Genomic DNA, 12,101 nt, shown 5'->3' with positions numbered 1-12,101 from the left:
GCAACTTACGCAACAGCCCACAATCTTCATTAACAAGTGCAATGCGATACGCAAAACCCCCAGCGGGGGTTTAGCGAATTGTTTTTTTTTTGTTTTGTTTTTTTGCAATTGGTAGCCAGCAGCGTCCTTGAATGCACATTACAATGAGAACTCAACTGGCCATTTATTTTCATCGCAACTTACGCAACAGTCCACAATCTTCATTAACAAGTGCAATGCGATACGCAAAACCCCCAGCGGGGGTTTAGCTAATTGTTTTTTTTTTTTGCGATTGGTGCACCGAGCAGTAGTTCCCGGCAAGAGCACAGAAAAATGGTTCCGATGCACAAACCAATCACTGTGGTCACCAATAGCCACAGCCACTGACACGAAAACGAGTTGACCTCGCGCGCCGAGCAAGAGCGCAGAATTGAAACTTTCCGTATGGATTTTTTTTCTGGTTCTTCAATGCACCAACCAGGATGAATTTTAAAGTACAAAAACAGTATGGGGCGTAAACCCGGCTGTCGGGCGCTTCGACACACGAACCTACGCGGGCCCTGGGACGAGCAGCACAGAAATCGAACGCACGTGTCGCGCGGGGCCTTGAAACTCCGCGCATCCCGAGGAAGGTCCCGCCTGCTAGCACCCGGATGCGCTAATGGCCACCACATGGGGTTGGAACCCCACGAAGGACTCGCTTTTCCCTCTTCCCTAGCCCCCAGCGTCAGGGTGGAGGGAAGATGAAGACAAGGAGACGACATCGAGAGACGCGGTCCGGGCGCGGGAGAGCTCGGCCCGTCGTCTTCGAGCTCCGCGCGAGTCCTGTTTTTTAGTCGCCCGCCGGGCTGTAAATAAATGTACAGTTTTGTATCGGAGGCTGAGTTTGTCGGTTGAAGATACCCGGGGTGAGATCCTCAGCGCTGCTGCGGCTTGGAGGAGAAGCCCCGGGGAAAAGAACATCACGAAGATAACTGGCGCAGCCGGCAGGATCTTCAACAGCGACGACTCAGCCAGCCGGCGGGTGATACGGGCCCTCGACGGACGGAGCAGGCGGAGAAATCGCGGTCTGCTGAACGAGATCGGCGGGAGCAGCGGAGCTCGCCAGCCTGGCGGAGAAGCGGCTCCATCGGCGCTCAACGGACTTCTCAACGGCGACCGAGGGAATCTCTGCGGCATGCTGAGTGGCGGAGAAGCAGCTTGACTAGCGGTCAGCGAGCCTTCAGCAGCCCACTGATCAAAGAGCGTGCGGAGCAGCGAGCTGTCGGCAGGCGAGAAGTCAGCGAGATTTGTTTGGCGGACACCTCGGCTGAAGGAGCCGCGCCTAAATGGATACCCCATCTGCACCGGTGCGGCATCTCTACAGGCACCGAGCTATGCAGGTCAGTGCCTCTCTTGATCCTGGGTGCGTGGCTCACCATGACATGTAGGGGGTGCCTCATGAGCAGCCCTGAGATTATGGGGGGCGGTTAGCTAACTTCTTGAGGCATGGAGCTGAGTGCGAGTGCTGACGAGGAAGCAAGCGTCAGGATTAGGTCAGCCATGTCGTTCGCTGACGAGATGACCCTACTGCAGGCGAAATTGAAGATCGCTGAGGCGGAGTTAGCAGCGGAACGTCTAAGGAGTGAGCGTTTGAGAAGCGCTAACAACGCCACCACCTCATCGACCGGGCAGCAAGTACAAGGGTGCAGCGAGATGGATGGGAGATCAGATTGCATGAGCATGCTGGAAGGGGTGCTCGTAGATATGCCCTCCCAGGAAGCGTTCGTGTTTGATTGGTTCGCTTGCGCCGAGGCCAGGCTAGACTCCTACTGTGTGCCGCCAAAATGGCGAGCAGGGGTAATTCTTCCCTACTTGAGCGTGAGGGCTAGACGGTGCCTAGCTGGACTCTCAGGGGAGCAGCGGAAGAGCTACGCAGTTCTTAAAGCAGCAGTACTGAAGGGGCTGAGGCTGGCTTCAGTTGAGCATGAGCCTGTCGTCGCATCGTGCGGAGGCGCAGAACATTCCGGGAGCATGGCCGAGCGGCCAAGAGCTTTGCAGGATGCAGCAGCCCGGGAATCACGCGAGGAATCGGATGCAGTTGATGTCGCGCACACTGCGTCTTTTGTTTCTGGAGATCCCCAAATGTCATGTCGCGAAAATGTGATCGCCATGGGGAGCTCCTACGAATTGAAGGAGGAAAGTGTAAATCAGTGTACGGCTGCTTATGTAATGCAGCCCCAGGCAGTTGCATGTAGGACTGCAGGCGTAGCTGAACAGATAGTCAGTGTCAGCGGTAATGTGACCGCTAAGCAGCCCTCTGCTGCTTACGCTGACCAACGGTGCGTAGTGCGTAGGGCAGCACGACGCTCCGAGCGCAGAAGCGGCCGATCCCGAGGGTTCGCCCAGAAAGAGGCGAAAGCGTCAGTCAGCTTCACCTGAGTACAGAGTGGCTTCAACGCATGGTGACGAGCCAGAAGCGGTCCCTTCTCGAGCGAAAAAGCGAGGTGGAGAGGGGTTCCCGATACTGTTGCGTCAGTCGGCTTCACCGCAGTGCAGCGTGGCTGCAACGCAGGCCGACGAGGCAGCAGCGGTCCCTCCTCGAGCGAGAAAGCGAGGAGGAGAGGGGCCCCTGTTACTGTTGTGCGACGGGGTGCGCCGCATGGCAGGGGGGTTTTCGGACGACGACGGCCGGTGCGTACCACCTGCTAAAGGCCGCTCGCTCTGAATGAGCTAGATGAGGATTGTGGCTATTTTGTCATGGTGACCTGCAGCCAGTGTCAGGGGGCACTGGCCGTGCTATTGTTGTGTCGTCAACTGAAGGAACGATGGTGCACGTGCCAAAAGTGTGTGCGGTGTGTGTTTCGTGTGTGAAACATTCCTGAAGTTATGTTTCACAGTGGTGGTAGAGGTGTCGGGCGCTTCGACACACGAACCTACGCGGGCCCTGGGACGAGCAGCACAGAAATCGAACGCACGTGTCGCGCGGGGCCTTGAAACTCCGCGCATCCCGAGGAAGGTCCCGCCTGCTAGCACCCGGATGCGCTAATGGCCACCACATGGGGTTGGACCCCCACGAAGGACTCGCTTTTCCCTCTTCCCTAGCCCCCAGCGTCAGGGTGGAGGGAAGATGAAGACAAGGAGACGACATCGAGAGACGCGGTCCGGGCGCGGGAGAGCTCGGCCCGTCGTCTTCGAGCTCCGCGCGAGTCCTGTTTTTTAGTCGCCCGCCGGGCTGTAAATGAATGTACAGTTTTGTATCGGAGGCTGAGTTTGTCGGTTGAAGATACCCGGGGTGAGATCCTCAGCGCTGCTGCGGCTTGGAGGAGAAGCCCCGGGGAAAAGAACATCACGAAGATAACTCCGGCTTTGTCCACATCGGATGTCTGGAAAAATCCACGTGCCGCGCGCCGTCATCTAACTTCAAAGTAAAAAAGACAAGGAAAAAAAATGGTTATGAAACCCAAGTACGCACATTGACAGGCAAGTTACTCAACCACCACTCTTTGCCGACGCGGCAATAAACTCGGCTTTCGAGGCATTTAAAACATGAATGAAATGGTTCCAAAGGGAGAAATAATAAACTTTACCATTTCTTCCAAAAGAAGGTTGACAAAGAAGCGCGAAATAAATTTCTTACATCAAAACTGCGTCAAAAATACGTCAAAACCTTCGCTAAAAGTGCGTACAACCTTGGCTCAAAATGTGTCCAATCGACCGTCAAACTTTCAAAGACCCAAATCGGGAACGAAGAACGAACTCATGCGACAATTTTCGCGCAATAAGTAAACGAATCTACGAACGATCTAAATGTATAGATACCGATACGTGGTTTATGAGATAAAGGTATACTATTGTACTCCTTCATGATCGATGCGTGTATTGTCTCCTCTAGAACCGTTCCTTTTTCGCGATATTCAAGTGAACGTTTTGACACAATGGAAGCCCGGTTTCACGCACGCACCGTGTGTACAGAGATCTTACCAGAGCTTTTCGGTCCACCGACCGGTCTATGGGGAAATGCATTAGTTTTTTGACAACATGCTATCGGTACCACTAAGAAAGCTCTCGATTTAAAACAAAATGAGCGCGTTCCTTATAGCTGCATTGCACGCAGGGGAATCCTTAATGTTTTCACATCCAAATCATGTAAGCAGACTTCACTTCAGTGCTATGCGACTTGTTATTTTACTTCTCAGATCTCCCGAGGATTTTGCGCAAGTGCGCACGCGCCGCTAATTCTCGCTCGCCGTTGCCACTGAGAAATCTCAGGCAGCCACGTGGGGTCACGGTTCCGACGAGCGTCGATGCAGCTACGGTGAATCCATTCCATCCCTCCCCCACATTGTAGTACAACTCGTGAAGTATGAAACGTTCTTAGGCCACCTGTCCAGCGTTCCACTGCAGACCTCAAACGTGCGTGCGCACCACCTCCAGCTCTTATTGGCCCGTCACCCTCCTCGCCTTCCCCCTTCCCCTCCTTCCGGGTCATGTCCCTACCTCTCATGCACTTCCTCCACCCCTGCTTCCTTTCTCCTCCTTCTCTTACCCCTTCCCCCTCTTCCCGTGTGGAGTTACCCGAAAGTAACTCCGTGATCCAGGAATCAGTATTGGCACACCCGTGAACTGATAGTAACTGGCCCGTGGGGCATTATTACCGGTGAATCATCACCACCCTAGTTCCGGTGATTGGTCCCTACTGGTGGGTAACCAGTGGCACACCATTTGGGTACGGGTACCACGACCCCTCCATCGTGTTCTTCCATGCAGGACACGGGCGAGAGATGGGTGACTGAGTGAGAAGTACGCGGCATCCACTTTCCCGTACGCAGCCCAACTTCGTTGCTATTTGCCGCGAATTTATTCGTCACTGTTCGAGTTAGCTACAAGCGAATTATCGCAAGCTATGCCAATGTGCACCTGGCGTTCCTCAACTTCCCCCCTCGCATGAGCTGTCTTTACAGCTTGTCATAAACTATTCACGGCTAATCGCATCATGTGTTTCACCCCTCCCCCAAGACAACATTGCCATGGACACCCCTATTCTCCGCGAGCTCGACATGTAGGTGGCGACAGCGTCGCGCTGCTAGTGTGGATGCTCCGCTGAGCGGCCCGTAAGAATGCACACTGTGGGCGCGCTTCGTGCCTTTTTCCCGCCGTATGTGCGCACGAAAGGCGCAAACAAGAGTGGTATGCTGTAGTTCGGTTCCTCAACGTTCAATGAATAGCATGCGGCAGTCAGTTTTCATTACTACGCCAAAAAAAAAAAGCGACGACTCATCGGGAATCTCAGAATGGCCGTAATTGTGACAATGAACTTGTACGCTGTGGCTCGTAGCAGGCTCGATATTTCCAGACTACGGCTTTGAGCCTTCAATAAAAGCATAAATAGAAACAAATTAGGAAGCATCGATCTCTGAAATTCAGTTCACAACGGCAATCTCGATCGCTTTCACTAGTAGCATGACGCATTCTTGCATTTGTGGGATGCCCTGAAATGGTAACACTACTTAACTCCCCCGAAATTATTTCTAAGAGCTTACGATATTTTTGTGTGTTCAAAAGGCTACATAAAATTAGTAAATTTTGATCAGCGCAGAAATATAAATGTAACCGCTCTAACGGGTCTTTCAAATGAAATTTTAACGACTCTGAAGGAAGGTTTGATGAATAACGGTTTCGGGTCACTTATTTACGGCTTTCGTCGCAAGTGAACTTGCGAATTGAATTGTCAACGCACGCAGTACAATCAACATCTAATGTTTAGCTAGGTTTTCGCAAAGTGACAAGCAGGTTTACAGTGTGCAAACCAAGCTTGTGGGACCTCACAGCGAGCACAAATTTTCTGTTACGGCGGCTCTGTTGACCATTTGCATTCCTTTTAAAATCTAACAGGTGCCTGCAACAGCGAGATGTGTTTGCATTCCTGCGTATAAGGTCGCTTACGAACCCTAAAGATGGCAATAAATGAAGTTGTGCTGTTGCAGATGTAGTAAAACATTTCCTTTTTATTTCTCGTTGCGAATCAGCGCAACGGCTTCCCGGTAACTACTTTGTTTTGTGAACTGAATATCGCCTTTGTCTTGGCATTTAATTCTTGAGGATTGGTTAAAAAATGAAATTCTGTGCATTTATTTTTTTTTCGAGAAGAGGGGGGGGGGGGGGGGTCCTGCCAACGTTGCAAGAGCAGCGAGAAGAGAACGCATGTAACGCGAAAAGCCAAACTATGGTTATCAGTATCACTTACAATCGAAACTACACTAGGCGCCGTGTTCTGTAGCGGTGAAAAAGCAGTACGTATTTTTAAAACTGATTAACCCCCCTTTGGTCCGAGATTGTCCAGGAATTGTGGCTCGCCTTTTTCAAAATTGTATTGAAAGCAAGCATTGTGGGAAAAAATTAAAAAAAAAACTATCGAGTCATGGCACACACCCCTCACACATGTGGGCAACAACGTGCATTGTATTACGCGTTTTCTACTCTTTCTTTAAACTTACGTCCACCTTAAGAGGTTAAGACGTGACCATATTAGGCATTTGGTTATGCTGAGTGAGACACGTTTCTGGACAAGGTGATTCATGTCGGATTTTAAAATGATATATATGAACATGACACACGAATTGCCACATGACAGACGCAAACTCACAACTGCTTAATTTTACCGAAGAATCCCCCTAAATACTCTTGCGCATCCATAGAAACGTATTTGAAATAATACGTAAAATTAGCAACTCGATACAGTTGAATAAATGTTTATTCCTCCTCCTCAGTATAAACAAAGACTGTTCAAAAATGGTATTTATTTTAGAAAAGGTACGGGAAGGACACGATCACACAGGCGCTTGCGAGTGTAAAATACGTGTCCGGTAATGTATGGGCGATAGCGCACGGGTCGTGTGCAGTGTAAACGTTTTTGTTTGTTTATTCTTTCTATAAGGACACAGCGCAATTTTACAAGGGTGTGGAATTTTCCCGCGTATGCACAGGTCTTGTCGCTTCTTGCCCGTTTCGCGTATTAAACTTTTATCCTTTAAATAATCACCACGCCACCTCCAAAAAGCACCCTTCGACGTTCCCTAAAGGGCAGACGACTGCACTCAACAATAAGAAAAGTGCAATGTGTGGAAGCAATGTTTATAACACGTTTCACACTCAAGCGGTGACCAGGGCGAAGATGTTTCGTGGAATTAAACCAGCGCATTAACCCGCAACCGCCGCTGATTATTGCGTTTCTAGAGGAAATGCGCAAGCAGAGGTAACTATGTCATTGCTTACTGCCAAACGAGCACACATATTGGTTGTTTTGTCGTGTGCAGCACGCGTCTTGCGCCGCACGCACGTGAAAAAGCAGACGACGCGAGAGCGCCATCCACACTAGGAGCGGTTCGTCCCGCCGCCGCCAGGGGCCGACTGTGTTCGCGCTCGGGCAACGCGCTCGGGGCGCCTACTGCCGTTTATCCTCGTTCCCATGATGATTTCTCGTTTCCATGACGTTTCCGTGATAATAGTTTTAAAACAGCGCCTCGCCGCTCAGGAGACTTTGGCGCTGGTAATCGGGATTACCTGTAACGCTAGATAAAAACTACAGGCCCACACCAGTCGTATATATCTAACCTAAATGATAGCCCTTATAGTATTTGACTGCGTGCGAGTGCTTTTAAGCGTGTTCGCGTTATAGATACACCCCATATATTGACAATCAAAATTTCGAACTTTTCAACCCCTCTGCATGCACAACGAACGAACCACCCTTATTGATCAGAAAAATGCACCTAGGATGCATCGCTCATCGCGAAGGTAGTCCGCGTGTAGCTATCAGGCCCGCAAAATGCGCGTTCTCGCATTTGCCAGGTACCATGCCAACCGCGCCTAGTGCACCTGCTACGCTTCCCTGATTTTAGAATGGCGAGAAGCGAACTCGCAATTATTGGCAAGTGTATTTTACATGGCACCCGATGGTACCCGAGCTCTGGTGACGCGCTTGACTTCAGTTGACGTTTAGCGGCATGGCCAGAACACGTGAGAAAGACACGAAGTCAAAGTCACGAAAGAAAAGAAAAAGAAAACTGAGTTTAGACATGCCTTGTATAGAAAACGCTCCCCAATTTCGCGCCATTTTTCTTGGGTAGGTAGAGGGGGGGGGGGGGGGGGGAGACAGTCTTGCCTTCAGTATTTCGAAATTTTCGACTGTTGAAACTCAGATCGAAGCGAAGATCGCATAATGCATTATTTGACCGAGTACTCACAAAACGGCAAATGTTCGCACAATCCTACTTGCTCTGCGGCCTGGCTTTGCACACAGCTGCACCCAATGGTACCAGTGCGCACTTGCGGAATGCTTTACCGCAATACTAGGCACAGTGCTGTGGTGCACCCTCTACAGGGGCATGCACGCATCCGCTTCAGTCCGACTAGTGAACTGGGTTGTATTAAATGTGCGAACAGGGCTCCTCAATAAGAGCGAACGCTATCATTTCTCTTGCGTAGCTGGCTTGGTCTAAGTTTGCTCGGATTTAGAGTAATAGGTCTGCGATTAATATTCAATATTTGTACTTAACTCTCGTTAAATCGACTAACATGGAATACCCAACACTTTAACACAATCCCGTGGTACCACTTCACGCAATGCACCCAGGTGACCAGTCCATGCCGCGAACAAAGCGAATTCGGCCCCTGCAGACACATCCACTTAGGTTCGTCTGGGCTTTATGCGCCGACCTTTACTGACGATAGAGTATTCATTCCTTCCCACTTACACAACCTTCTACGGGTTCGGTCATTCCCCGTAATATGCACCCGGAGCACAAAGTTAAACGCCGTGAATATCGTGCACGCGTCCTATATAGCCCGTAAATAACCAATGGGTAGGGTGAACGGACGTACCGTTTTGACCGGGACAGTATCATTTTTGAGGTCCGCCCCGTTTTCGCAGGACTGCATATTTTCAAGATTGGCGCCAACCAAGTTGGTTAAATGTGCTGATTCACCAAAACTATATTTTACAAATATGACCTTAAGTGCTCTAAAAAATCTACCAAAGAAAGTAAAATTTGGATTCGTTTTTAGAGAAGAACGCTTTGAAGCTTCTCGCCGAAGACGACTTTGAAAAGGCGTTATTTCACCAGTGGACCATTGTCAAGCAAAGAATTGAAAAGAAACTAGAAGATTGGAACTCTTCAGGTATTTCGGTCTCCGAGAGATGGGTGCAGGACTATAAAGAGATGACAACAAGAGATGTACGCGGTGCTGATATTTTTGGCGTCGCGGGACTGGCCCTGTGTTTCCCTGGAACCACGGCTCTAAAGTAGCGCGTTTTTTTTTTTTCCACTGTGAACTCAACGGGGACATCAACCTGTTGTTAACATTGCGTGCAATGTTACTTGGGCGGCTGAACTTTCCGTAGGAGTGCGAAGAATTTTACAACCGAATCTTGCGGGATAAAGTTCTGCTCTAAAAACTAAATCGTCGGTAAAATACACCAACGAAGAAGGACCATACAAATGAATGCACGTAATTGAACTGCGGCGTGGGAATAATGTTCCTTCGGCCTGAGTGAAGGCTTAGGGCAAAATTTAACGTTGTAAATAAGAGCAGTTCTCGCATTAAAATGTTTTCTCCCAATCTCAACCTCTTGTTCTTTGTATGCTCCCCCCACTTCCCCGCTGGAGTGTCCTGTTTTATACCGCTAGGAATAAGGTCACCCTACCCATGGGCCAGACCACCACATATGTGAACGCCGTTAGTTATTGCCACCACGACGCTTATCCAGTGACCGCCATTTCTATCCTAAAGCAACCCTTACCAGTCACTGACTATCCTAACGCGCTCCCCTGCCACTGCGGAAGAGGCAGCCATTGCACTTGCGCTTACTCACTGGCCTACCCCAAGACTTGTTACCTCTGATTCGCAAACAGGCGTTCAAAATTTTGCCCGAGGTAACATTTCCCCGCAGGCTCACAAAATTCTTCTTCAAAAGCCTGCCACCACCCACGCGGAACTGATTTGGACTCCTGTCCATGCGACGCTGGAGAGCAATGAAACGGCTAACCAACCTTGCAGAACCGTCCGAGCAGGGTCAAGTTGCACCCCTTCCCATGGAGCCCAATCAACCCGCGACAGCCTTTTGACTTTCCAGGAAATTGCCTGCCACGTACCGCCTCTGTCACCGGCTCTACCCTCCACCCCAGTGGTCACTGTCTATCTTAGAGGAACGATACTGGCGCCTTCTCCAAACAGCCAGACTGCACGCAATTTATCCCCCTACATTTCCCTCTCCCCAATGACCTGAAACAGTCTCTCATATCATTTAACAATGTCCTCGCAACTTATTCCCGCTCATCTCTTTTGTGGAGCACTGGGAGGCGGCGTTAGGCAGCTCGGATCCAAACCAGCGAGGACTCGCAGAACCTCAGATCACCGCGCTCTCCAAGCACTGGTCGCCACCCGTCGTTAATCCAACTCATGCTTCAATAAAGTTTACTCTCTCTCTCTCTCTCTCTCTCTCTCTCTCTCTCTCTCTCTCTCTCTCTCTCTCTCTCTCTCTCTCTCTCTCTCTCTCTGCGAATGACAGCAATGTGCGTATACCAAATGACTCAAATGTGATCTGCGCTGCGGCACACTGCTCAATGTGTAAATGCCTGATGCCACAGCGCAAATCGAAGTTTTGAGTGAAATCGTACTTTCGCAATCGTCATTCGCCGAAATATAACAGTTGGATGCATGGATTGGCAATTCGAGTGCATTGCGGTGTAGCTGAACTACGGGATTGCCTTGGAGTGATGCCATAAATCAAGTGCTGATGGGATCCAAATACGACACGTCCTATGCGGTTGCGTACATGCATGCTCACCACATTTTTTAACAAAGGCATGTAAAAATCATGAGTCATTTCACTCTGTGAGGGTGCATGACCGGCGAAGCTTTTTAGCGCGCGACATAGAGGTGACGCAGAATTTAGGGGAAAGGAATGAGCAAATTCGGTTTCTTTTGAGCGTTCACGGCCGTCATCCCTAAGAAAAACACAAGAATACATTCACACAATTTTGTTACGACTCTTCTGATCCTGAGAATGGTTCTTAATATCAGCTAATCTACTCAGGATGCATATCCAAGGGATCAAACGTATAATCTTCGGTTTAACAGTATGTTTTGAACGACGCCGTGCGACTTCGGTCGTGACCGCGTGCAAACTGCGCGCAAACACACGCACCGAGACGTTTGTTTCCCAAGACCTCTAGCCGTGGGACACCTCTCGCTTTAAAGACTCGTGGAGTCTCCGGAGTTTTTTCCTCGATTATGAAAAATACATGGAGCCCTATCTTATAAGCTTTGCATAAATGAATTTATCTCGTTTCAGACAGGTCTTATTTGCAGCGCGTTTGTATATCTTATTAGCAAATCTTAGATGCAGCGCCTTGGGCATCTTACCTTCACTGAAGGCACAGCATTAAGCATCATCCTGCACTTGTCTGAATTGGCGACATCACAAAATATCAGGCTTGGGCGGGTCTCTTCAATGTGTCTCTGGAACTCCCCTGGAATGGTTCATAGAACGGCATCAGTGGGAACTGCGTGCATAAAAATTTGTTTTTGCGGATACTGTCACCTGTGTGTGTAAATGAAAACAAAACGTGTCGTTACTATTCATCGTTTCGTTTCCTTCAATGTCATATTACTAATTATGATGTCATATTAATAATTATGAGAACGTCAGAGCTCCACACCTAGACTTGAGAAGTGGGATATGACTAGAAAACTGCACAAAAAATTATCGCTCACCTATGTGCAGCCGAGCGGTTACGGAGGAAGCTATTTGGCTTTATGAAGTACTCGCTCTGATGCTATTTCCAGCTCGAACACACCTCACTAATGCAGTAGTCATAATGATAGAGGCTATCATTAGCCGCGCGATAAGAATTCATGGAGAAGTTCAGATAAGGTACAGATTTCAGTCGAATATGTTAAGAAGCCCCCCCATATGCGGAACAAGTTATTACAAAAATTATCGCCCACAGAAATGCGGCGGATCGTCAACAAAGGAACCCTACGCCGCAATCTCGAAACCTTGCACGTGAAGAAAAATCGCGAAGAAAAATCACCATCCAGCAGGGCCTGTGACAACGATTCGACCCCGTTTCCGGCAC

General features: G+C 49.5%; 1 protein-coding gene across 1 annotated transcript in view; it reads right to left on the bottom strand.

Annotated features, from left to right (window-relative positions):
* Positions 1-12,101, bottom strand: part of Jarid2 (Jumonji, AT rich interactive domain 2) — a 128,374-nt gene that overhangs the window by 13,693 nt on the left and 102,580 nt on the right. Inside the window, exon 24 of the mRNA XM_077679379.1 lies at positions 11,386-11,492. Coding sequence (XP_077535505.1) covers positions 11,386-11,492 — 107 coding nt within the window. The remainder of the gene's footprint in view (positions 1-11,385; positions 11,493-12,101) is intronic.

This window comes from Haemaphysalis longicornis, unplaced genomic scaffold (assembly GCF_048455015.1).
Source record: "Haemaphysalis longicornis isolate Haplotype H1 unplaced genomic scaffold, Haemaphysalis longicornis Haplotype H1 scaffold_1, whole genome shotgun sequence".
Lineage (NCBI taxonomy): Eukaryota > Metazoa > Arthropoda > Arachnida > Ixodida > Ixodidae > Haemaphysalis > Haemaphysalis longicornis.
This window is presented reverse-complemented; position numbering and strand designations above follow the sequence as displayed.